Source organism: Chelonia mydas, chromosome 13 (assembly GCF_015237465.2).
Source record: "Chelonia mydas isolate rCheMyd1 chromosome 13, rCheMyd1.pri.v2, whole genome shotgun sequence".
In the NCBI taxonomy this organism is placed as follows: Eukaryota; Metazoa; Chordata; order Testudines; family Cheloniidae; genus Chelonia; species Chelonia mydas.
Window position 1 is genome coordinate 15,204,661 of NC_051253.2, and position 27,848 is coordinate 15,232,508.

General features: G+C 41.1%; 1 protein-coding gene across 3 annotated transcripts in view; it reads left to right on the plus strand.

The window, feature by feature from the left end:
* ATP9A (ATPase phospholipid transporting 9A (putative)) overlaps nucleotides 1–27,848 on the plus strand; it is a 107,120-nt gene that overhangs the window by 49,693 nt on the left and 29,579 nt on the right. For 2 of the 3 annotated variants that reach the window (XM_043527037.1, XM_037915924.2), the window contains exons 5-14: nucleotides 735–793; nucleotides 1,870–1,921; nucleotides 2,889–2,983; nucleotides 4,706–4,786; nucleotides 6,389–6,464; nucleotides 11,606–11,682; nucleotides 13,252–13,412; nucleotides 13,985–14,127; nucleotides 16,042–16,154; nucleotides 19,712–19,924. In XM_043527037.1, coding sequence (XP_043382972.1) covers nucleotides 735–793; nucleotides 1,870–1,921; nucleotides 2,889–2,983; nucleotides 4,706–4,786; nucleotides 6,389–6,464; nucleotides 11,606–11,682; nucleotides 13,252–13,412; nucleotides 13,985–14,127; nucleotides 16,042–16,154; nucleotides 19,712–19,924 — 1,070 coding nt within the window. The remainder of the gene's footprint in view (nucleotides 1–734; nucleotides 794–1,869; nucleotides 1,922–2,888; nucleotides 2,984–4,705; nucleotides 4,787–6,388; nucleotides 6,465–11,605; nucleotides 11,683–13,251; nucleotides 13,413–13,984; nucleotides 14,128–16,041; nucleotides 16,155–19,711; nucleotides 19,925–27,848) is intronic. The other variant, XM_043527038.1, reaches the window with a different exon arrangement.

Sequence of the window (27,848 nt, forward strand, 5' to 3'; positions counted from 1 at the left end):
AAATCTAGAACTGGCTAATGATTTAAAATTACTAGCCAATTGTTAAATTAATTCTCTGGTTTAAAATGACCGGTAAAAATGCTTGAAAACTGCAAGGGAATAAATGTTTACACGTTCTTGTGAGGGGGCATATCTTACCATGTTTATTCAGACAAAGCTCTCGTTGACATAAAGGAATGACTGTAGAAGTGGGCCATCTATAAGGTTGTAATACAAAAAGGAAATTAACCGTGAGTTAAGGTTGACGTATCTGTTTAAATTATTGTGGTCAGGTATTATATTGAAGATGTAAGCCTTCATTTTCCACCGACGTTGCTGAAAAGAAACACCGGAAATTCATAGCTCCTTGTTACATTCTCATTGTTACACCACAGTCTGCCTAACAAGTTTTGAAAGCATTTTTAAACTCATTGATGCTAAGCACTATAAAAATAATGGAATGACTTCACCCTGCTGGGTCATCACTGGGGATTGAACCTCGGATCTCCAACACCAAAGCATAGGCCTCTATCACTTTAACTAAAGCATCAGGTAGAAGTAGTATGGGCCAGCTCTGTATGTTATAGAATTGTTATTGGCCACCTCCAAAATAACAAATTTTAAAGTATTCCCAAACAGTTTCCAGTATAGCTTTGATGGACCTTTAGCTAAAGATCCTGTTCAGCTGTGTGTATTTATGCTGTATCTTTTGCTGAAAAGGTTGTAACTTACTGAAGTTTGTTTCACTTCTGCAGGAACCGTGAAGGTGAAGAGTTCTAGTATCCAAGTAGGGGACCTTATCATTGTTGAAAAGGTTTGTGTGGATTTGTATTAATTGTGTGTATGTGGGGGTGGGAGGATTAGTTTGTAAAATACTTTTCTCGCACAATCAATATGAATATTTCACTAAAATCTGTCATGTCAGTGTTTTTTTACAAAGGCTAAAATTTTAGTGATGATCTTTAATCATCTCTCCTAGTAATATTCCCTTTTCCATAATTTTATACTGTATTAAATAATTCTCAGTAAGTTTCTAGAAATTGGAACAAATTTCTCTGTGGAAGCCTATGATCTGAGATTTCCACTTACCTCTGTATGACGAGATAAAAACCCCACATGGTCCTACAATCTGTAGTAGGCCAAATTCTTGATCCAAGTGCATCAACAAAATGTGCACGTGCAAATGCTTGTGACTGAGTGTTTGGATACACGAAGACCCACTTGCCCTGAACAGATACCTACATTGCATGTTCAAATACATTATCCCTCTATGAAGCTTGATGGAGAGTCTCTTGCACAATATTATAAGTATCTGTAGCTGACTGGTAATTGAAAACCTAGAAAACTATGTGCTTTATATGACCTCGGATGACCCTGTATCAACTTGCCCCTTTGTTCAGAGGATGGTTTGCACAGACTTCCACTTTCTGTTTCTGCAGATGTCTGTCAGCAGTAATATAACAAACAACTTGTACAGATGAGGGGTAAACAGAACCTGTATAGAAAAAAGCACATGCCTGTGTCTTTTAACTAGCATAGGCCTTCTTGGAAGGAAACCAGTACAGGCTTTAAGCTCCTAATGCTGGATTGTTTGAGAGGCTCCAGAGCTAATGGATGAATTCTTTGAAAACCTAGAGCCTGAGCCAGCTCCCATTGAAATTGTTGGGAGCTGGCTCCTAATGCCTTTGTCTTTGGATTTCTACAGTGAGCTAGCACAGGTAGAGGGAAGAGATCCTGTTTTGGAATTCAAAATAAAATAAATCCTGAACCCCAACTGGACAAAGAATTAAATATTATTTTTGAAAAAACCTTAGTTTTATGCCACGGGATGCAAGGGTACACGAATGTGCATACAGCTACGCGCGGTAACAGCCTTTCTTTTTGTAACAGAACCAGCGGGTCCCTGCTGACATGATCTTCCTGAGGACGTCAGAGAAGAATGGTAAACATCTGGAACTAATTATGAAAATAACCATTAACCTTTCACTGGTTATTTGGAAAAAATAATCATTTGAAAATGTAACACAAATGATACAGTTTTAGAGTTAGGGAAGAAGACGGCCGCAAACACTCGATGGATTGGCTATTTTGTGTTTTTTTTGTTATATTCTGATGGTTTTTGAAAATTAAAGACAGTTGACCTTTAGGTTGAGTCATAGTTAGTGAAATCACACAATTGCTTTCATTACATGGAGAATTAGCTATATGGTTAGAATTGCCATTCAGCTTTGTCCTGCTGAAACGCAGGATAGTTTGGGTAAATGTTTAATCAGGGGGCTTAGAAAATAGGTTGACTATGTCTTACAGATCGAGTACACTGATTTGCTGTATTCAGTCGTATAAAAGGAAAGGAGTGCTTGACTCCTCAAAAATAACATGACTTCCATGCCTTAGGGACCCCCATTGTGTGTCTGTAATATGGTTTATTAAATGAACAGTTGCCAGGAGCACTATTCTTTTAAAACATTCATACTCGTTTCTCTTTGTGTCCATTGAAATTGTTGCCAGTCTCATAGCATTTGTAACTCAAAACAGCCTTTACGTACATAAGGTAGTATATGCCTTACCTGTCATCCAGCACTGTATCCAAGTGTCTCTAACTAGCTATTATATGTGTTTTAGCCTCTTAAAATTATATTTATTTTCTTTTTACTTTGATTTGTTCCCTTCATATAACTTTCAAGTAAGTTTGGTTGGTTTGTTTGTTTGTTTGTTTCCTTAGTCTCGGCTTATTTAAATAGCTGGAGTCTCAAAAAACTTTTCATTTAAATTTCTCGTAAAGGTTACTCTTAATCAGCTGTTGTTTTCATAGGAAGAAATGTGTCCTATCTCAGGAACTAATTCCATGAACCATATATGTACTTACAATCGAATTAAAAAGACCATTAACAAATGTTGAACATCCACAGGATCTTGCTTCCTCCGGACTGATCAGCTAGATGGTGAGACAGACTGGAAGCTGCGGCTGCCAGTTGCCTGCACTCAGAGATTACCCACCGCTTCTGTAAGTAGTTTCCTAGTAAAAGACTTTTTTGAATTAACTGTTTATCAGTGTGTCATGAACAATTGAAAGTGTACGTAATCGTACGTAATCTGCCAAAAGCGAAAAATGTGTGTTCTGTCTGGCTTTCACAGAAGGCAAAATAATTGCCATTTTGGAATCAGAATTGAAGACTTTGAAAATTATTTGCACACTTGATCCTCCTGCCAATATTTGTACTGAGGGGAAAAAGTCCATTCTTCCACAAGATCATGGTTTTTTGATATTTTGTTTGGTTGTTTTTTTTTTTCTGTATTTGTGGGGGGAAGAGTGGAGGGGGAAGGATTGAATGTCATTTTTATTATTCCAGTTCTCACTTCACAGCTGGTTAGGGCTCTGGAATTTTGAAAAATGGAGGAAACCGACAAATTAAAGTACAAGTAGTGGTATATAGACTGTGTTTTGTTCAAGAGACAATAAAGTGGTGTTGGAAGAGAGAGATTTGGGTATGAATGGCATTCACCTAACTTCTTATTTGAAATGTACTCTTAGTAACCCATTGATCTGTGGTTAAAATACACCCCATAAGGTGTACAGTAACCACTTCTGCAGCATGAAGTATTTATCTCAACATGCCTTATGCAGTTTTGAGGCAAATTTGGCAGCTGAAGAGGAATGACAATTAGAACTTCTTTTTGCCAGGGAAGAGAGAATAGCAGAAGACTTCATGAATTCAACTGGGTACTTCAACAGACAGGTTAATATTGTTTCGATACTATAGTGATGGATCCCTATGGAAAACTTAAATAGAGTTACTGAGCTAGCATCCAAAGAACTGCCTTGAAATAGGAGCCAATCAAATGGGGCATGGTATACATGAAAGTCATCTACCAGTAATTTATTATAGAAAGGTTCATTTCCTTGATGACAGTGCACTTCCTGCTTTCTCAAATACTCCCCTTTCTGTTATTGAACTCTACTGCAGTGGTTCTCAAACTAGGGGCGCCGCTTGTTCAGGGAAAGCCCCTGGTGGGCCAGGCTGGTTTGTTTACTTGCCGCGTCCACAGGTTCAGCCGATCACGGTTCCCACTGGCCGCGGTTCACTGCTCCAGGCCAATGGGGGCTGCGGGAAGTGCTGAGGGATGTGCAGGCCGCCCTTCCCGCAGCCCCCATTGGCCTGGAGTGGCAAACCGCGGCTCCCACTGGCCATGATCGGCTGAACCTGTAGACATGGCAGGTAAATGAACCAGCCCAGCCTGCCAAGGGCTTTCCCTGAACAAGCAGCACTCCTAGTTTGAGAGCCACTGCTCTACTGTACTACAAGAGAACAAATCATGTGACCTTACAATGGAACTTTTCCTGCCACTTAAGCAATTGATTGCCTTCATAAAAGGAGGGTAGAGCATGGTTATTCCTCTTTGCCATTTGAACTAAGTATATAACCATTGAATGCTATGTGTCTTCCCAAATCCTGCAGAACTCTGTGTGTTATAAGAAACAAAACAAGTCAGCTGAGTGTGCCTCTGTTTTGCCAACTCTTCCTGTGGCAACACCATTCTAGTGAAGCTATTGTAATGATTCTACTCTGTCTTCATCAGCTGAGAGATTTTCCGTATGAGTACATTGAGTGTCTTTTTTTGATTTGCTTAAAGAAATGTTATTCATAAAATAATTGGAGGCTTAAAGGCTTTATATATTGTGGGATAATCGTGTTTTAACTGCTGCCATAACATGTCTATTCTTTAGGACCTTCTTCAAATCCGATCCTATGTGTATGCAGAAGAGCCCAATATTGACATACATAATTTTGTGGGGACCTTCACCAGAGTAAGTCTGCTGATATGTTTTAAGCATTGTATATAAGCGTTTGCCACACAGACCTTTTGAATAGTATTTTGGTTCTTGGAAGTGACTTTAAATTGCTTCACGAGAAATGCTGAAATGTTGCTTTGCCCTATACAAATATACTAAAGTCAAATAGGTTAATAGGGATCCTTCTCTCTTCTAAATAATATGCATCCGTGTGTTAAATAAAATCTAAAGCTTTATAATTCATTAAGAGTTTGTCTTAGAAACAAAAGACAGCAGGCCACTCAGCATTAAGGGTCTTATCCAGATGGAATTAGTTGTAGCCATTTGGGTCCAACATGGTGCTGCAAAATAAGCTCACCTGTTCAGAAGAGAGGCTGGCCCACCACACAAGTGGTCAAAGACTGAAAAAATCTCTGCCATTCAGAGCTGTGTGGGGGCAGAAGACTTTAGGTAAATAAGCCAATGGCCATCAACTCCTATTCTGGGTTGGTTGGTTCTCCCCACTCAGGGACAGTCGGTGGGAGTTAATGTGGCAGTCTGTAAGAGTTAATGTGGCCTAATACATGTGCACCTCCAATAGTCTGTTCTGGCCTTAGGTCCCTGAGAATGTAACATTTTAAAAAAATTAAGCTGTCTGTTACTCTGGGGGGGTGGGGGAAATGGAGAAAAGAGATGCAATGGGTGTTTGGGCCCAAAACTTCTTCCACTGCTCCCTGGAGAAAGGGGATTGTGATGAATGCATGTTATATATGGATTCCTTACTTTTAAGACCCCCTTCCCCTCCTGCTTGAAGGAGCATGGGCAGCTTGGTAAAAGCCCTGAGACTTTTTAGGCCATTTTCTGAATTGCTTGCCAACATTTGTTTGTTTTAAAGTGATAAACTGTGATCTCACCATGCTATAGCTGCTGAGGAGATCCCTTGATTGGCTTTACAGGAGGTAGTACTTTCATGGAATAGGGAGCAGCTTGGGCAGCTGCTGAGCCTGGGAGGTTTGTAGATCCCCTTGGACTATCCAGATAGAGAAGCAATTTTATGTTAGCCGTAAAAAGGCCTTAATTCACCCAGCACACTGTAATGCAAAGATAAAGCATGCTCCTAATCTCTGAAAAAAGGACACTGAATCTAGCATACTGATCACTCTGTGTCATTTACTGGCATGGTTCAGATTATTTATTTAGCTTTCCAGGCATTTCTGAGAGGCTTAAACTGCAAAAGGAGAAATTTCACTGATACCTTTCAGTAAAAGACAGATAAATGTCAGTCATTTGCATGAGTGAGTGGATCGTGTTGGAAAAACATACCCAATGTCGTGGTTCCTGAATCAGAGTTCAGTTGAAGATTTCAAATCACTTTCAAATAGTTATAAGAAACAAGCCACCGTTCTTCTAACTTGGAGAGGGGCTGCCTGTTCAGGAAAAGGCACAATAGTAGGCTTCCCCTGCCCCCACCTTTTCATCCCACTGTGAAATGCCTGTGTTTCTAGCCCAACCAGGAGGATCTGATGGTTAAGATTTTAGGATTTTCATAAGCTTAGGATGTTTTCCCTCCTTTGCCTCTCTCTGTGTCATGAATGCATCTAGTAAGCCGTTTGAATGCTGTTTGTGTATCCGTTCTAGGAAGACAGTGACCCTCCAGTGAATGAAAGCTTAAGCATAGAAAACACCCTCTGGGCCAGCACAGTGATTGCATCAGGTAAGATGGAAGCACGTATAATTTTTTTGAGGAGTATGTTAGCAATTTTTAAAAATCCTTTTGTAATTTGGAATAATCATCTCTGTCAGAGAATTTAGTGATTGGAATGAAGTTTACCACTTGTCCTAACATCTCAGGGGAGCTGAGCTGACATCTAATCACCTCTTGGACATTTATAGATGAGAAGGAACTGGAATTCCAGGGGCCTTTGGGCGCTTCTTAAGCGTCTGCTACCAGAATAGCACTTAATTGCTACATTGACATTCTAATCTGTAACAGAAATGGTGTCAAATAGAGTCTAGTAATAGAAGCTAACATAAAAGATCTTCAGGTAAATGCTTCCACTAGGTTATGGTTCTATAAACAAAAAGCTTTCTGTGATACATTTTGGGTTGTTACATACACACACTAAAGTTGCAAGGAATGAGCGGAGTCAATGTTCTCTTCTGAATGCTTGTCTGGAGAAAAGGCTCATTCTTTCACTAGCTAAGGTGCCCTTAAGTAACAAGAGAGTGTCAGAAGAAGAGTGAAATTCTGCAGTGCAGTTTGAGGATTGAAGTTTTTGAGTTTTTAGAGGTTTCACTTTATGGTTTGAGACACTTCACAAAGTGACTGATGGGAAAGAATATGAACTTCAGAAAGTTTCTCTTTGTAATGGAACAGTTGAAACACCTCCTCTTCCCCTCCCCCCCAACGTTTTATTAACAGAGAAAGGTACGTGCATTTCATTTCTGCAATGTTTCCATCCAATTCTCCTGCTCCTTCTCTTTAAAACATGCTAAAATTTAATATATGTTGTAACAGTGATATGTCGAAAGGTAATTAAATATAGCTGTCCAAATATAGTACTGTAGAGTAAATCTTATTTATAGTTCAGTAATTGTCAACTGATTGGCAACTAACCTTCCCCCCCCCCCCCCCCCCCCCCCCGATGCAAACACACAAGTACTAGTGCAGGCAGCTTCAAATATCAAATAGACTGTTCGGAGCACATTTTCAATTCAGTCCATCTCCTAAACCAAATAAGAAGACAAAGAGGCAGGAAAGCCATTGTTCTAGTAACTCTTGCCTCTTCAGATATGTTTTTCTATTCCAACTTATTTATTTTGTGTGCTAGATAATTTAAACTGGAACTCTTAATCAATTCATATAGTCTTCTGAAGTCTTTCCTGATCTGTTAATGGCTCTATATTTGTATGACATGACCAGACTCAGAGTGAAATTATGTCCCCATGGAAATCAATGGCAAAAGTCCTTTTGACTTCAGTGTGTCCAGGGTTTTACCCTCAGTGTGTCTAGAGAGTATTATGCTCTTCCCATTCTGTGCCTTCAGATGTGCTTATATGCACATGGGCTGTCATGTTTAGGCACTTATACTATGGTGGGAGAAACTGCACGCGTTCAGATCTACCCGATAAGCTTATTATTTACAGTAGCTCGCAGAAGCCCCTATCAGGATTGATGCTCCATTGTTCTATCTGCTGTACAAAAAGATACAAAGACTTTTCCTCTACCCTAAAGAGCTTACAATTTGAGCCCAATCTGTCACTCATGCCTGTGAGCAAAGTTACTTGTGTACACATGTGTTTGTGGGATCAGTCCAGAAGAATGGCATTTTAAAATATTTTAATAGCTGTTTAAATAGTTTATACAATGTGGTCTATTTCAAATATCCATAAAACAATTAGGAGCAAGTACCCAGTGAAAATTGCCCTTCAAACTTTGTTCTGCTCAGAAAAATTAATAGGCCTTTTCCATCCCCTAATAGGCTTTCCCCCTATTTTAACTTCTGTGATTCTACACGGAACAGTTTCCCTGTCTCTTTAATAGAATAAATAATACACATGCCATTGGGGGCAGCACTGAGTTAAAGCAGAGCTTTGCCGCAGGTCCATCTGCTGCTGCGGTAGGAGCGAGTCTGACTCCACTTGCTGTTTGCTGTCAGATTTGGAGTAGCCTGCCATCTGCTGATCTGAATTAGTGTGCTTGCCACCTTCTGTCCTCTGGCTCCGGAGACTTATTTTTAAAGAATGCTTCCCGGGATATTTTTAGTTTGAATTAGTTTTACATCTTAAGTTTTATTTAAAAATAATATGTTTGCAGCCTTCTGAAACATTGGTTAGTAATGGGCATGGTGGGAATTAAAGCAAGGTATTAAAACCGCAATGTTTGTTAGTCTCCAAGGTGCCACAAGTACTCCTTTTCTTTTTGCGGATACAGACTAACCCGGCTGCTACTCTGAAACCTGTCAATGGGTTTAGAGCAACTAAAAGAATCTGGTTTCTAAGAGGCATACACTCACTGTTAGCCCTTTTGAAATGGCTCAGTGTATTACTTATTTTAGCATTAAAATATATTTGCCACCTCCCAGCAGCTCCATCTGTTCCTTCATAGTAGGAATTAGTATGATTCTGTCTCTTCCTGAGAATAGGCAGGCGTATGTCTAGTTTAACATTCACGATATAGTTTTAAAGTTACGTAATACATTTATTTAGTTCATGTGATTATGCCTAGCTCTGACTGGTCCCAATGACTGTAACAGCCTTTCTCCGACCCTTTGCCTCTCTGTTAATATTGTAAACTGTTCAGGCCAGTGATTGTTTCTTAACATGTGTCTGCACAGTGCCTAGCACAATGGGGCCTCTAGAAGGCTACAATATTACTGGAATTTTTCCATTGACTTGAATGGAGCAGGATCAAGTCCTATGTCTCCTGCTTGGATGAAACTTCACTGCTCTGCTTATAGCAACTTCATGCAGTTTTCTTTCTCAGTTATAAAATTCTGATAAAAGAACTTACAAACCACAGCACTGACTAAAAATTTAATTTTCCAAACGTTTGATAAAACTTGGGTCTTCTGCCTATCCAAATCTAGTGAAGACTTTTCAAATGGATTTTTTTTTAAACCAAACCCAATGAATTCAGTTTAATGAGCTCTTAATTTAAGAAAGTTATTGGTCTTTCTGACTCTGCTGCTAGCCTGAATTGTCTTCCAGATGTCAGTTATTTTACAAAGAAGAAAAAACCCCTCGGATTCACATGCATTGTGGATCTGTCTGTGTGCAAATGGAATGCTAATTCTTAAAAGATGAGCTGGGGTAGTAGAAAGGAAATGTACCTGGCATCTTTTGCACAGTTGCACAGAAGAAAGATCAAACTGAGCTGTATAGTTTAATCAGGAATATTTGTCACTACAAATATACAGATTCATGGCCTGGGTAATTCATCCATACAGTGTAGTAGGAAGGCCATCAAAAGAATATTGCGCTAACTATTGCAGATCAGCTTAGCCTTCTTTATTATGATGCTCCTGTTATTGAAGTTGCAAAGTTGTGTGTGGTGAATGTCTTATTGCATGCCCTGTATGGAACATGGTGTTGTGATAATCATTCTGTCATCCGTAGTCTGTTACATTCCACACAGCCCTTAGCACAGTGGTCCCCAAACTTTTTACCTCGCGCCCCCCGTTAACCCTGTCCGCGCCCTCCGCCTACCCCGGAGCCAGTGCTGGGAGCGGGGCCAGGGCTCTGAGAGGTGGGGACACTGACAGAGGTAAGGGGGCCGACGCTGGAGCCACACCTAGGGGGCGGGGCCAGGGGTCGAGGCTGACATCCAGGGTTTCGGGTGCAAGGCCAGCAGTAAGGGCTGGCAACCGGGTCCCGGGCATGAGGCTGGCAGCAGGGGCTGACAGCCGGGGTCCCAGGCCGGCAGCCAGAGCCAAGGCCAGGAGCAGAGTTGGATGGTGCGCCCCCCCCCCCCCCGGTCCCTCCCATTCGAGGCTGGCCTGGGCCCCAGCTGCGTCCCCCTGAATATTTCTCTGGGCCCCATGGTTTGGGGACCTCTGCCTTAGCACTACAAAGTAAGTCTTGGACAAGCAGCACGCTGAGGGAGAGAACCACATTGGAGTCATGGATTTGCATGAATGTCCTCTGTGCATCTAACATGTACAAAATATCTTTAAAAATATAGGCCCTAACAGCTGTTTATATGCCCTGCACAACTTGTTTGTGCAGGTATATGAACGTGTGAGAAGATTATCAAGGTGAATATATATCTATAGGTGCATAAATTTATCATTAAATCTGTTACCTTATTACTTGCCCTGTGAGAGAGGCATAATTCCTCAACCTTTATGAGACAGAAAGAGGAAGCCATCAAGGCTCATGGTCACATGTCGAACACATTGGATTGCACAGTTCTGTTTCACTGAAATTGCCATCAAGGCTACAGTGACTTCAGACTTGTGAAGTGCACCAGTTAAAGATGCTCGAGTGCTTCTAGGGCCAGAATTAAAATGTAACTGCATGCATTTGATCAACATTCTCCCAAAATTATGGAAGCACTAACTGGATATGTGTCCTTGGGGTGTCTGTCCTACTAAGTATTCCATCACCCACAGGAGCTTAGTGCTGGGGTAGAAATGTGCAATGCTGACATGTTGCAAAATGTATGCAATACTGACATTCTGCAACTAGATAACCACGTTGCTGTTTAAATGCTGTATTATATTTCCATTAGCTAGCAGTGATGGCCACTAGAATGAAGGGGCTGTTTTATGCTTTTCGAGGACAACAGTAAGGCTTAAACAGTTTGTAGCCTCTAGGGCCGGCAACCTAAGCAACAGTACAACTTTGTGGTGGCAATTGGTGGTGGTGAACTGAAACCCCTGCTTTTCAACTCCTTTGATTGCAACAGGGTGGGAATTCACACCAAGAGTTTAAGGGAGGAAAATGGGAGAAGGGGGTATCTTATCCTTTTAGGCACTATAGTAGATTAATTTATGTTGCGTTATCTAAAGGTTAATTGCACAGACGATAATTAAGAGTGCTGTGTCCAGCTTCAAGCATTGGCATTTGTAGGAGGGAGATATTCTGAATATAAAAATCAGCCTCCGTTTCTCCACCCTTCCAATTTATATCCCATGTATTTGAATCAGTTGATTTGATTTTTTTTGTTTTTTGGGAGGGTGCTCTCCATGCTTTCTAAAATTAATCTACTAAAAACCTGCCTGCACATTGAGTCCGTGGATAAAATAAACCTTTAAGAACAAGCATCATCCCAACCATTTTTTTAAAAAAAAGCACCATTATTTAACCTGTTCATCCCAGAATAATATATATCGTGTTTTTTATTTCATTTAGGCACAGTTGTGGGAGTTGTTCTTTACACAGGGAGGGAACTGCGCAGTGTCATGAACACTTCAAATCCACGAAGTAAGGTACAGTGTTTAGCCGTTGGTGTACAATAGTAGACAGTTGGGCCACCATAGTACCATGGATCTCAACCTGTGGGTTGTAAACTCATTCCCACTCCTGATGTTTGACTAAGCTGATTTTCTTGGTTCTTAGTAATCAGTTCTCCTCAGATATGAGAAATAGTGTAAAATCATTATCCCAGTTCCTGTGGCACCGCCTTTCCGGCACCCATGGACTCCTTATTTCTTCTAAAGCACCATGTGAACCGAGATTATTTATGGGGTGCATCTGACGATAACTAGTTGAGGGAGAGTTAGCATACAATCACCGCATTAAAGAGGCTGAGAATCTCTGATCTAGCCCAGTATTCTATCTCTTGCAGATACATACACCCATGGGTGTAGTTTGTGGGGGGGGGGGGCAGAGGGGTCATTGCTCCCCCTCAAACTGCAAGCCTTGGGCTGGTGGGCAATTGCCCCTCCCCACCACACTCAGCCCCATTGGCCTGACTGGACCTGCCCCTGCAAACTTTGCGTACACCTGCTGTTTCAGAGAAAAATGAAACATTATCAATGGGGGCAACCACGTAAAGGTTCATCATGGAGATACTGTTGAGTTTCTGTCTCTTACACAGCAAACATCTAACCAAGGAGTAAACTGGGCAGCATCAGCTGAATAGTGATTTACTTCCAGTGTGCAATTAAGGATACTCCTCATAGGTGGTCTCTTCCTGTCTTACTTTCTCAGGCCTGGTCTACAAGTGGTTTTTGGTACCAGAATAGTGATGTATGTTAGGGGTATGAATCGTTATTTATCAATAATTATATTGGTACAACCCCTAGTGTTCACTCAGTTATAGTGGCTTGGCTTATTGTGCAGGATTAAGCTCTACTGGTATAAGTACATTTATAAATGTAAATTTATACATTTATAAGTACATTTATACCAGTGTAACTGGATCCACGCTAGCTTTAACTATAAAGATATAATTGAAATTGTCTACACACAATGTTGTATTGTGTCCCTTAGCTAAGTTTTTAGTTCTGTGGATGTTAGTGACCAGTTGCTGACGATATGAGGTGTCTCAGATCTCTTCACCCAAGTGCTAACAGAGTTGATCTCTTCTAAATACCTTTTTTTTGAAAAGGCAGTTTACATTAGAAAGTGGCAGCAGCAGGTGTGTAGCACTCCAGTGCTTGTGATACTGTAACTCCAAAGGCTTGGAAGCATGAAGGTTGAGTTGGGGAAAGTGTTGCTTTGAAATGCAAAACAGTACAGAGATTTAAATGAAGAGATGAAAATGTGTCTGGGGATGAACATCTTGGAACGGTCAGTTGATTTGAAACTAATGCTTAATCTCGCTCTTGCTGTTTTTAGTTTTGTGCGGGTCCCCACCCCTATAGTCTCTAGAGCTCTGTTTCATTTATTGCATTCATTTCTTCTGCATTGGAAATGTACGCATCAGTCCCATTAGCTCTTTGGGTGCATGCACACTTCAAGGCATGATGGCAGCTCATGCCAAATATGAGAACACTACATGAATTAATCTCTCAATTTTACACTGTGGAAAATATTTTATTTTATTTGCTTAGATTGGCCTATTTGACTTGGAAGTGAACTGCCTCACCAAAATCTTGTTTGGAGCCCTTGTGGTGGTCTCGCTTGTCATGGTGGCCCTCCAGCATTTCGCAGGCCGCTGGTATCTTCAGATCATACGATTCCTCCTCCTGTTTTCAAACATCATTCCTATTAGGTAAGCCAATCAATTAACCCTTCCCAGCAAAATGTATAGCCTTCTACTCTGCCACACTTTAACATATACATCTAGAATTTTACAATATTGGACTTTCTTGTGAGGTCTCCAGAAATGAGGGATTAGAAATGCCTATTGCAGGGACAGCCTCTCTTGCTCTACAGGCGTCCTGTTTCCCTGAAGAGAGGTGAGCAAAAATGAAGGGGGTGAGGGGAAGAAAGCAAACCACCACGATTTTTAATTTTTTTTTTTAACCTCTGGTTTTTTGGTTGTTGATAATTTTGTCCCTACTTAGATGGTGTGTCCATCTTCCATTCACGGTGTGTCTTTTTTGCTTAGCAACTTTGAACTTCTCATTGCTGTCACAGGAGCTAATACATGGTTCTCCCTCAACACTTTCTTGTGCTGATCAATTCTAATATGGAAGTCTCATCCTTTTATTACAGCACTTTCCTGTGGTAGCTCATGATGTTTGTCCAAAGATTTATAGCAAATTTATTATCCCCATTCTTTGGGAACAATCTCAGATAATATTTTTTTTTAGCCCTTTTGTTCTTTTTTCCCCAACATAGCTTACGTGTGAACCTGGATATGGGGAAAATAGTCTACAGCTGGATGATCCGTAGGGATTCCAAAATTCCTGGGACAGTGGTTCGATCCAGCACTATTCCAGAGCAGCTCGGACGGATATCCTATTTACTTACAGACAAAACAGGTATGCAGGTAAATGAGTTATCAGGAGTTTTGGTGTAGGCAAAAGCGTGAAGGAGGTCTTTGGGTAACATTTTCTTTGAATAGTCAAATAAGTTAATATACGTTCTTCTTTGATGGGGTAGGAAAATGTAACACAGTGGTCTCCAACCTTTTTACGGACAAGATCATTTTTTGAATTTAAGTGCAACCCAGGATCTACCCCACCCCTTCCCCGTGGCCCTGCCCCTTCACCAAAGCCGTGCCCACTCCATCCCCTCCTCCCCCACCCTCCCCAATTGCTCGCTCTCCAACGTCCTCACTCACTTTTCACTGGGCTGGGGTAGGGGGTTGAGGTTCGGGAAGGGGGAGAGTACTCCGGGCTGGGGCAGAGTGTTGGGGTGCAGGAGGGGGTACAGGGTGCTGGCTGTGGGAGGGGGCTCAGTGCTGGGGCAGGGGTTTAGGGTGTAGGAGGGCTGGCTCTGGGAGGGGACTCAGGGCTGGGGTGCAGGCTCCTGCCGGGGGGCACTTACCTCGGGCAGCTCCTGGTTGGCAGTGCAGCAGGGCTAAGGAAGGGGCCAGCGTGCCCCTGAAGCCCCTGGGAGGGGCACGTGGCTCCATAGGTACTGCCCCTCTCCACATTCACCGCCCCCGCAACTCCCATTGACCACAGCTTCCTGTTCCCAGCCAATGAGAGCTGCAGGGGTGGTGTCTGCAGAGAGGGGCAGCGCTTGGAGACCCTGCCCCAGGCTGCAGGGGCATGCTGGCCACTTCTGGGAGCAGTGTGGGGCCTGCCTTAGCGGCTGCGCAGCTAGAGATCCCTATCGACTGGGAGAGTCTCCAGGATCGACCAGTTGATCGCGATCGACCAGTTGGTGACCACTGATATAACGTATCTTCTTTTCTAACCGGGATTTCCTTTTAGAAAATGTGGTTCAGTATAAACAATGTTTTGAATCTCCATGTTGTTCTCACATATAATAGAGCCCTTTCTTAACGAGGGGGTGTGCACAGAAACGGGCAAGAGACCGGGATGATTTTTCACCCCTTATGGTTTATTGTGTGTTTTTCTCACCATCACTCACTTCTGTCAGTCTTTAGTCCCTGTTCTGTGAGCTAGAGGGAATGGAATAACTTCCTTCTTCCTTTTTTTTTTTTTTTTTTTAAATACGCTTATTTTCAGTTTGGAGGTTGGACAGAAATATACAAAATAAAGTTCTGTTAGTTTTCTTTTTCTTTTTTCCAGTTTTTCTCCCCAGAATGAAAAACTGAAAAAACTTTTTTTTTTTGGCTTGAAACACAGTGTTTTGATTTGTGAAATAAAATTTACCTTTTCAAAATGAAACTTTAAATCAACATTTCCAGTTTTTGTGGCTTTTATTTATTTTGGTGAAGTTTTGGTGCCTTGAAAATGCATTATTTGGCGAGCAGTAAATTTGCCAAATACATTTTGCCCAGCTCTACAGTCAACCCTTCTTTAGGAACAGAAACCAGTCACCTGCCATCATTCCAGCTTTTATTGTCACAGAACCTTCACGACTCTAGTCTAGGACAACAAAAGGCCTTAGTTAATAATCAAGGGCCAGATTCTGGGATGTCATCCCAGACCCATTTAAGTCAATGGGTAAACTGAAATTGACTTCAGTGCGGTCAGGATTTCACACTGATACTCTTATCTCACTAAGCAGTAAGTTACTTGGTGAATAGTCTCATTTTAATGGAGCTCCTAGCCAAGTATTCTACCACTCCCTGCAAGAATCTACCCACAAATTATTAAGCTTGAAGCTGCACTCGTAGCTTATTATAGTAACTAGGTAAACATCTGTGCTCCCATCTCATCCTTTCTCTCTTTGTTGGGAAGAGCAGGAAATAGGGTTTGACTGGAAAATAAGTATCTGCCAGGGCTTGGACGTGGCCTATAATGCTGCTTCTGTTACAGGAACTCTCACACAGAATGAGATGGTTTTTAAACGGCTTCACCTTGGGACAGTAGCCTATGGACTGGACTCCATGGATGAAGTGCAGAGCCATATATTTAGTATATATACGCAGGTAAAGTAAAGTCTGATTAACTTAACTCTTTGTTCTCAAAGCAGTGAACAGTTTGACAGGTCATTGGGCTGTTCATAAAGGGATCCTGACTACATAGCTCAAATTTTCAGTAAAACATATAGGCAGCTGTATGATTAATATGTATATATGTATAATTACCATACATACCAGCCGTGGCTGAAAAAAAAAATCCTGACATTTCCGAGTTCTATCCAGAGATCATGAGTGAGGCTTAATTTTACTTAGAAATCACTGTCAACCCTCAGTGGCCAGGGCTCCCCACTGTCAGCCCCGCAGCCAGTGTTCCCCTGCCAGTCTGGGAAATGGGAGAGGGGACCCCACTGCAGTCCCTTCCCTTTCCCCCTCCTTTCATAAGACATCTTATGAACTGTAAGGGTGAGAAAACTACATTTCCTGACTCGTGCTCTGGCTTGTAATTTCCTTTGTCATTCTCATAAATTGGGTAAAGCTACCAAAGGACCCTAGCAGTCACTCCTGCAACTTCATGTGAAGAAAAAGTAATGACCACAGCTGTGCCTACATATATCATGAAGGGCACATCCAAAACCATCAGCACCAATCCATGAAGTATGAACACATATCCTGTTGTCCTAGATTTGGGATTCATAATTCATTACAATCCTTTACAAATCCTCTTCGCAATAGAATGCTTTGCGCCTTCAATTATTATTTGAAATTTGTTTACATTTTAGTATTTTTTTCTGTCTCTTTTAAAGGGAAATGGTCCAGTAAAAATCAGACTTAAAAAGAACTTCCTCCCCTAAAACAAGTGAAAGTACTTTTTTTAAAAAAAAAATTTTTAATCCAAACTTAGTGAAATGCAAAAGGTTGGTCAATTTAACATTTTGGTGCATGTAATAGTGTTAGGCTCCTGGGACTGCATTGCACACATTGCGTAGAATGGTTAAATTCAATGAAAACACCTGTTCATTAAGAATTAAAATAACTAAACGTCACTCTTTATGCTAATGAGGGGCTTGATGATTTTTCATATCAAACATGTCATACCTTTTCCCCGAAAACAGGATGAATTTCTACTGCACTAGCCCAGCAGGTTTATTACCCTTGAAAAAATGTTTAACCCTTGGGAAGTCATCAGTAGTTAATGTTTTCGGTTGTCTTAACACTGTTTAGATTAATAGTAATTTAGTCAATAGTAAAATGGGTTTTTTAATTTTTTTAAAATTTGTTCTTAACAAGCAGCTTTCTCTCCAACCATTAGACCCTCCTGCAGCTAGAAATAGTTTTGCAGTGACTTATTCATGGTCAGAAGTCTCGGTCTTTAGTGACTGCTCTGTTCCTCATTTGTAAAATGCGACCCTGCAGGTTCAGTCAATAGAATTTGGCAACAGATGGGTGGGTCATTGTACAATGGAGTCTTACTGTGAAACACTTGTATTTCTTTTTGGTTATGGAGTCACTTCACGTAAGACAGTGTATATGCCAAGGGACTAACATTCTCCCCAAAACAAAATGCCGAGTGCAGTAATTTGCTTCCTTGCATATCACATCTCCTTACATTTTGACCTAAGGTATTTTAGAACCAACTGAATGCACAAACCTCCCAAAGTTAAAACATGAAGCATGCATTCTGCATGCAAAAAAAAGACAAAAACTGTGCAGTGTAAAATAGGACTCTTCTCCTTGGGGTATGTCGACATAGCAGCTGAGAGCGTGCTTCCCAGCATGGGTAGACAGTCATGCGCTAGGTCTTCTTGAGCGAGCATGACAAAAATAACAGTGTGGCCATGGTGACACGGGCGGCGGCTCTGGCTAGCTCTCCGAGTACAAACCCACCTGACCCCTGGGTAGTACTCTGATGCCTAGCCCAAGTCGTTGTCCGTGCTGCTGTGGACACACTGCTATTTTTAGTGCAGTAGCTTGAGCAGAGCTATTGCATATGTGTCTGTCTGAGCTGGGAAGCATGCTCCCAGCTGCTGTGTAGACATACCATTGAAGTGTGCTGTATGGTTGTAGAGGAGCTGTTCTGCTCTTCAATCTGAAAATCTCCTTTCTGTGATTCAGCTGGCCTTTGTACAAACTGTCAGGCAAAGCCCCTATTCTCCCTCCCAGGCCAATGGATATTTGGCATTTTGAGCTGTCTCTTCGTGAGATATCCACTGGTGTGTGTGCCTCAGGTATAGTGTGTTTTGTCTGTTTCGTTTGCCTCTCAGGTATAGTTGCACACCTGGCATTCTCAAACACCTCAGAATCTTCATGTGCATATTAGTAGGTGCGGCTTTCAACTGTTGACTGCCTTAGCCACCTACCTGCCTTTTGTTCTTTGGCTTTCACAGCCATTTTGGTATCTGATCTCTGTCAGACATTGAGAGCTGCTGGTCAGTCTGAACTGCCAGATACTTCCTGTCTATAAACATTTCTCTGTGATCAGGCTACACCTGTTCAGGCACCATCTCAGTCTGAGAGGTGAAGAAACTCGACTAGTGGTAAATTACTTCCTAAAGCATCCAGTATTAATCAGGACAGGGTACTAGACTTAATGGATGAATGGTTGAGTACAGTATGTGACTCTAAATGTGGTTGAACCAAGGACTTCACTATTCCTATTGATTTTATGTGGAATGCACCCTAATATCAGGGTGATGAGTAGCAGTTTAAAACCCACAGATAGATTTTAGATTTATTATAGACTCAAATTTTGAAGATAGCATTTAATTGTACAAAATTTCTGTGCTAAACTTGTGTGCTGAACTTCCATAAATCTTATAATATATATATATTCTTATATTTTAAAAATTAAGATACTTTATAATTAGAAGCATTTGCTAGTAATGATTCATTTAAATTGTAGTTCTTCATTGCTCTTATTTTTACCATGCTATGCCCTTTGACCCGGAAGTGAAACTTTTGTCCTCTTGACATTAAAGGTTAACAGAACAGGAAACTGGATCACTATGTCTCCTCTTTGTGACCAGCATACTTTAGTAATTGTATAATTACCAGAGGAGTCTGATTCTGATACTAAAAATAGTATTAAAAATTAAATGAACTTAATTTAAGTTTCTCGTTCCATGTGAGCCCATCTGTTTTCTGTTTTCAGCAATCGTGTTCATACCTATGAAAGCCAATTCAGTCTCAAGCATAAAAACCACTGGGTCTTTTGCTGAGCAAAATGTGGTTTCAATGGAACACACAATCTGGTGATTTTTGGGGGAACATTTTTATCCACTAAGCTTGTGTAGTGATTTGGTGGATCAGCAACAAATGACCCTTTTCATCCAAGCTGTGCTGAAAACTCGTGGACAAATATCTTAGGGAGTTATTTTTTCATTTCATCTCTAATTAAGTAAATCTAACTTCATTTAGCTGCATATAACTGGGAAGTGGTCTCAGTTATTCACATGATAACACATACAAAGAAGATGCCCCAGTCAAAAACATATCCCAAGTTAGTGAGGTTTGAGTCCATGCAAATAGTATGTGTATGGTTATAACAGAAGCAAGATCCTTAATGATACTCTATTTATTCCTGCTTTTCAAAACTGTCTACACTTTCTTTTCTCCTTTCTCGTTAGCAGTCACAAGACCCTCCTGCTTTAAAAGGCCCCACCCTGGCCACCAAAGTACGTAAAACCATGAGTAGCCGTGTTCACGAGGCTGTGAAAGCGATTGCCCTCTGCCACAACGTGACACCAGTGTATGAGTCTAATGGCGTGACAGATCAGGCTGAAGCTGAGAGACATTATGAAGACTCCTGCAGGGTGTACCAGGCTTCCAGTCCTGACGAGGTGAGATTTCCTTTTTTCCCACCCTCTTCTCCCTCACCTCCATGTTTTTAAAGGTTTGAAATAGGCAATATCTGAAGGAAGCCTCTCTGAAATGGAAGAGCTCGGTGTCAAACCATCAGTGCTAGCTAATAATTGCTGATAGAGCATCCTCATGATGAATTATGTCATTGTCACATTAACATACATCTCTACCCGGATATAACACGACCTGATATAACACAAATTCGCATATAACGTGGTAAAGCAGCGCTCTGGGAGGCGGGGCTGCGTGCTCCGGCGGATCAGCGCGTCAGCGTGTCTGGCTCCGACACGCTGCTCTGAGCGGCGTGTTAAGGGTGCCGGGCCGGGGCCGAGCGGTTGGAAAAGGAGCAGAGGGTCTTGGGGGGTGGTCAGAGGACAGGGAGCAGAGGGGATTGGATCGTTCGGAGGTTCTGGGGGTGGGGCAGTCAGGGGATGGGGGCGTTGGATAGGGTGTGGGAGTCCCGGGGGGCCTCTCAGGGGGCAGGGGTGTGGATAGGGGTCGGGGCAGTCAGGGGACAGGGAGCGGGCAGGGTGGTTGGATGGATCAGGGGTTCTGAGGGGTCAGTCAGGGGGCGGGAAGTGACTATTAAGAACAGAAAGGCTCGAGGCCAAAGCAAGTTCGATATAACACGGTTTCACCTATAACACGATAAGATTTTTTGGCTCCCAAGGATCGCTTTATATCAGCGTAGAGGTGTATTTGAAAATAAGTCTGTCACTTCTATTAAGAAAAAGCATAATCAAAAACTCTTTACTATAGGAATGAATAGGGAAATAATGAAAGTGCTACGTGTCAAACAATAAATATTTTAGAAGTGGAACAAACCCTCCCTCTTTGCTTATATATTAAACCAATTTTATGTATATTTAGCAAGGTGAACCACAGCTCATCTTTAATTAAAGGCAAGCCTATTCCAGTCAAGTCAAGGGGTCAGACTGTCTATGCAGTTATGGGACAAAGGAAGCATAAACTGACCGCAAATGTCCAGCAGAGAATTCTTCTGTCATAGGGGAACTCGCTGCTGGTGCAAAGGGCCAGATCTGCCACAGATACCTGCAGTCCCCCACCTCTATGGGTATGTCTAAACTGCAATAAAAGACCCATAGCTGGCCTAGGTCAGCTGACTCAGGCTCATGGGGCTCGAGCTATGAGGCTGTAAAAGTAGAGTGGAGGAGCGTCTCCAATCTGAGCCTGAACTTTACACTGCTATTTTTAGCCCCACAGCCCAATCCCCTGCTCCCCCCGAGCCCAAATCAGCTTTTGTTTGAATAATTACACTTGCCCATATCTGCTAGAAGACTGAAAATTTGAAATTTTTCTTAGAAATTCCATTGATGATGTGTAGATCGTTGGCAGTATTTGAAGGGTTTTTTTTCTTATTGCTTTATATAAACAGTTTTTCACTCTTAACGTTATAAGACTAGCTAGGTTTCCTAAAGGTGGTGTTAAAGGTGAGGAGCTGTTCATATAAGAAATTTTTTAAATCCTTCAAATATCCAGAGTTCTAAGATTATTCTAGTAAGGTACAACCTCAAAAGATTGTGCTGACGACTTGCCCTATGTTGCACATACTTTTAAAATATTTCCTATGATTACTCACTCAGATAGACCATGATCTCCTTTCAAGAGGACAAAAGGTTTCCTAGTCTCCAGTATAGGATCATTTTAAGCACATTCTTTTGTAAACAAAATTCTTGTGCTCATGGTGACAAAAAGGGTATTTGTGTCTTCATGGTGCTTGGAGTGAACAGGCACTGTGCAAATACTGCTTCCGAACCATACTTTTGTTCTGTATTTTGCTTACCTGGGTTTCTCCTTGAAGTGTTGCTCTCGCTAATAAAGCAGTTTTACAGAAGTAAGTGCCTTTGCGTTGAAATTGGATCCGAACAATTTCCAGATGTTAATTTTTGTGGTCAGTATTTGAGGCTGTTTCCTAGTGAATTTATTGGCTATTTACATTCATAGCCTCTGTTTCTTTACCTACATGCCGTATAGTCTCAGGGAAGTTTGACATATTTCCAGTTGTAATTGTAACTCCTGCTTTAAAATTTTTTGCAACTAATGTGGCTGTAATACATGGTATTTTTATATTGTAACTTTATAACTAATCTCTCTGAAATTATACTTTTGTCTACGTTGTTTTCCTTGCAATGATTTGAACTGTGAATTACAAGTGGCTTCAGAAATTAGATATGCTTTACTGAAGACATCTTCTCTGTAGGTCTCAAGAGTACAAATATCAGTCAGACATCTACTATGTGTCTCACAATAGGGGGTACTAAATATGAAACCAGCACTAGTTAAACCCTTCAGGAAAGTGTGATACTGTTAAATAGCATTCATGGATTCCTAGAGGGAAAGTCTTTAACAGACATCTAAAGCCTACTTTGAAATTCTATATCAATAAAATATTAGCATGTCAGGAGAGGTCAGTTTATGAAATGAGTACAAAAACTTGTATTCTTCTTACTTTTGAACATTGAGGGTAATTTCTACCAGTTGGAATAGGATTAATTTCCTGTAACAGAGAGCAGGATTTCCTAAATTTGTTTCCTGTGCATATTCCCATTTAGAAGTCTTCAAGTATCTTTATTCAGATATCAGTTACAGCCTTGGGGCTCTTTGATTGTGTCCGTTGTAGCCATACAGTAACTAACAGGGGAAATGAAATAGATATAATCTGATCAGAGATAAGCGTGCTTGGGATTCTTGGGCAAACAATCTTTAACCCTGACAGCACTCCACAGCTTCCAGGACATGAAAGAGTGTGCTCCACTTGATTACTGCCATTGTCTGTGTTCCTAGGCAATCCAGTTGGGGACATTTGAAGAGCAACTAATAACAAGGATCAATTTGTCTCTCTTTAAAATGAAATTTGTTAATCAATATCCATTTCAGCGATGGCTTGAGTAATTTAATGACTGGGCAGAGAGTGAAGTTTAGGGACATGGAATATAGAGTTGCACTAGCAATTCTGACTTACACTGCAGAGAAATATATCTAACATAGTATAGGCACACAGACCAATATCCAGAGATTCCTAGAATATAGTAGTAAAGGTTTATTAGCTATTTTGGTTGCTGTTCAACACTGAGCATGGAGGACTCTCTTGCTATGTTTCTCTCAGTGGTCTGAGGGTTCTCTGAAATCGGTTTTACTCTTGCTTGCTTTATATATAAATCACACACACACACACACACACGCACTTAATTTCCCACCCACACTTATTTTCCAACTCAGATGCTTCTCTCAGACAGCATGACTGTGACTTGTAACACACATAACTGTCAGTTTAAATAGCGCCGTGTATGTCAGTTTCCTATCTTTGATTACTCTGAAAATGCACTCCTATGTCCAGTAAAACAGAGTGCCCAAAATCTGCATTGATGAAGGCCATGTTGATGTTGACACTATTATTTATTTTCTTTATGGTAGTGCCAGGGCCCCATTGCACTAGGTGCTGTGTAAACCTATTAATTTTGATATTTTCAATTACAGCTAGTCAGCAAACTTCAAAAGTTTCAGTGAAAAATGTTTTTTGGGCAGAGGCAGGAATTCTGCGGCTTTTGGAGGTTGGAAAGTGGTGGTTTAAAAAGCCAGTGCCATTTCCCTTCCCCTTGAGTTGAGTACTGAAGGTCCAGGGTAGAGTTAAGAAGGGACAGAGGAGTTGGTCTGGGACCAGAAGGTGGGCGGAGACAGCAGCAGGAGGATCTGCTTCTTTCTTCTCTTGTGCAGGCGTCTTCTGGGTCTTAGTGCCCTAGGATTGTGTTGCACTCTGCACCACCTTGTGAGGCTTGTAAGGTCTTCACTCAGCTAATTTTTCATTTACGTTATATTCGGTTTTACATATTACCCTAAGTGTAAACTTTTTTGGAAATTTAAATGCTTGTTGTCCTGAGATCTAACTTAAATGGCAGACCAAGAAAGAAAGGATCTATTTGGAGGGGGGAAGTGAGCCTACCTCAATGGCGGTACAACATATGGAAAATCGACACCTACTTCTCTGTAGTTTTTTAGTTTCCAGGAGATGCTGATATTAAATATGTGTAACTGAATTAGTGTGTTAAGTGTAGGAGTAAAAGGAGTCCTCCGTCTCTGCCTGAGGTGCCGCAGAATTAAACCATCTGCAAAGCTCATAGGGAAATGATTCATAAATTGACTAAGAAAGTTTTCCTTGCAGTTGCAGGTATTATTGGATTTTTAAGGTCAGAAGACCACCATGATCATCTAATCTGACCTCCTATATAACACAGACCGTAGAAGTCCACCCAGTAATTTCTGCATTAAGTCCATAAATTCTGTTTTGAGCTATAACATATCTTTCAGAAAGATATCAGTTTTGATTAAAAAACTTCATTTGATGGAGAATTCTCCATGTCCTTAGGTATGTCCTAGTGGTTAACTACTTGCTCTGTTTCAAGTGGTTTGTTTTAATTGCATTTTTTCTAGTCTGAATTGATCTAGCTTCAGTTTCTAACCATTGGATTGCTTTATGCCTTTTTTTTCTGCTAGAGATATGTATTTGGTAAATGGGTACAACTTGGCTTTTGAGCAGGTAGAACATGGAAACAAATCACTGTTGGAGAAAATGTTCTGCCCCATCCCTAGAGGAATAGTTTGCAAAGTATGGGGAATCCTAGCAATCAGGAAACTTCTGGCAATGAAGTATACTTAAGTTGATTTATCACCAGGGATTATTTATTTTAGCCTATATTGAGAGCCAAATAGATATTTCTCCATTCCTTCTGTAAGAGACTTATGACTTGTATCTTGTTTTGATGGCAACCCAGCCATTGATTTATTTAATTTTAATTGTGGAGTCCAAGATAACCTTGTTTATTATATCAATTCTTTTTATGGAATCAGTTATTGTAAATGTCCTGGTAAATCACATATGGATTTTGTATGTTGTGGGGTTTGTAACTCTCTTTATTTATTACTCATGGTAATTACTTTTCATTTTATGTAACATATGAAAACTTCAGTGATGCTATATTAGGGCATGGGTGGAAGTGAAGGGTTTAAAAAACAAACCAAGGCCTCTAAGGTACAAAATCTATTATTCTCTTCTTCTGATCAACAAGACACAAGCAAATTAATGGGTTTCAATATTTCTGACTAGCTGATTCCATGTAATTCTGGTCCTCTTATTCTTAACACATCTGCTTGTTGCACACTTTCCTTAGCAGCCCTGATGAAGCTTTTGTCCCCTATGAAAATTTTTTATAAAGCCTTTTTTTTACCTCACTGCATGACGTTGACAGTCTAGAGTGAGTGGAGGAGACAGACCACCTCTTTCCTTTTTTCATAGTCCAAGTACGGTAATATTTCTCATCTAGTCCCTGTCTCTTGCATGAGAAAATCCAGGTATTTTAATAATTATTTTTCCGTGAGACTCTTACTTGGCTGTGAAGGGAACAAGGAGGTTTGGGCCTTCGGACAACTGCAGATTTCAAACATGTAGATAAATAAGCGGGAAGTGTTCTTTTTGGTCTGTGAGATTTCAGAGAGTGATACTAATGTAACATCGCGCTGTGGAGATGGGATAGAGCAGGGGTGGCCAACCCGTGGCTCCGGAGCCACATGCGGCTCTTCAGAAGTTAATATGCGGCTCCTCGAATAGGCACCGACTTCGGGGCTGGAGCTACAGGCGCCAACTTTCCAATGTGCCAGAGAGGGAGAAGGAGATCACTGCTCTGCCACATGCCCTCCCCCCACTCCGCCCCTTCCCGCTCCCTCCCCTAAACCTGCCATGCCCTCGCTCTCTTTTTTTTTTTTTTTTTTTTTTTTTAACAGTTAAATAATTTGCCTCTCCAAATACCACACTGTGGTTCCAAATCCACTGAAAGAATTCTGTTCAGTAAAAAAAAAATAATCTAACTAATGATGTATGGTCTAATTCTGCCATACATCCTCATGCTGTGTGTAGAATCTTAGTCTGTGAGCAGTCCCTACTGAAATATCTATGCAGGGTTCTGCCCAGCAGGAATTCAGGTGACCCTTTTAATAAGTTCTTATTTCAGCTGCAGTGATAGTGATCTAAATCTGAGCTAGTATTGGGTTCTGTGCATTTAGTTGGACCATGCTTTTTGTCGGAAAAATATAAAATGATGGTAAGACAGAGTAAAGAAGTGAGGTAGAGCAGAAACTGGAAGGTGTCTTAATGCAAATATTCTGTATAGATAAGTTCTGAATTAGCCCTCCAAGGTTTCATTTATTGCAGTCCTGAGGGGGAGCAGTTCCTTTAAGTTGAATCCCACAAACAGTAGTATATGAAACGTTGAACACAAGAAGCAGCATTTTAAGCATGTTATTTCCCGCCGGGTTTTAGGGTAAATGAAGATTTAGGCACCCACTTTGCAGTAAGTTTTTTCTTCAGTACATTGTAATCACATGATGAGGATGGGTAAGCTACAACACAGATTCTAAGGGAGCTTTTAGCAACATGGAGTATGTATGAGAGACCTAGAGCCAGGCTGTCCAAATCCTAGAAATAGTCAATAAGCTTTAGCTTGAGGGAGAACCTGCCACGGAGAGTCACACCAATAGTTCTAGACTTGAAATACCTTATTAGATTGGGGTCTGAATGGCCTATTGAAGTCAGTTGAAACTTTGGATGAGGTCCTATGTGCTGTAGCATGTTAGGAACACTAGGTTTAAATGAGGGCAGTGTCTCTTAATGTGTGCCCACACCTTCCACTGAGGGTTAAAGCAGCTACTTCAAGTTGAGAGGATAGCTCCATGGCTTAAGTATTGCATGTGTTGTAGGTATTTTTTTCATGAACTTTCTTGGAAGACATAACTCCTTTAGTAGTAAACTGAATACTTTGACCGATTGCTTGTGTTCACTAAATAGACTTGTGACGAAAGAGATGAAATGTCAGCAATAGTTATGGTTATAGAAGTGATTTCTCTAATGAAGAGAAAAGATTATTGGTAAATAAGTCTCTTCAAAACTGGTCTTAATTCCACTGAGCTTCTCAACAAGATAATGGCTATAAGACAAGACAGGTAAAGGATTTTTATGTGCATCTCTTCAGACATGCCACTCTTAATGGATGTCTATAAAAATAGGTGAGAAATCCATTGACACTTAGGTTTTGTTTTTATTTACTTAGGAACTAGCGTAGAGTGACTGGATACAGCAGGCTTTCTTCTAAGAGATTTATATACACTGTTGAGTCTAAATCTTTCCTTGCTGAAAGAACCTGGGATGTGCACTGAATATAAGTGCCCAGATTGCAAGCACTAAAATGAATTAGTCCAATTCTCTGCTGGTGTAACTGCCTTGTAGTAAATGGAGTTACACAAGCAGAGAACTTGGCCTGATATTTGTGTCAGAGGTAGTAGGGTTGCCAATTCTGACTGAAGGTATTCCGGGAGATTCCAAACCTCCCCCCCATGACATAATGTCATTTTCTTAAAATATCCTATTAAAATCTCCCGGATTGCTTTTAATAGTCACTGGGAGATCAACGCTGATTCCGGAAGACTCCATGCCTATCCTGCAGGGTTGGCAACTATAGTCAGAGGTGGGACTGAGTTTTAAGAGTTGGATATAGATTTAGCCCAAAATTTTGTATGGGGGAGGTGGAGGTGTTTTCACTGGGGAGAGGGAGGAAAGGGCAGTTCCTAGTATGTGCAATGTTTCCATCTGAAACTCATCCTGATCAGATTTAAATAACCTATTACTAGCTGTGCTGAGTCGGTGCGGTTGTGTCGAGAGAATGTCACACTGCAAGAGGCTGAAACTCTCGTTTGTCCTCGGATCTTTAGAACTCTCCTCTGCTCAGCTTTGTTTACAACAGTAGTTACATCCCTTGACATTGTAGCCGAATGCCCAGCGCACAGTAATGCCACATAAACTCACTGCCTGGATCTGTTTCATTGACTTCCTTTTCA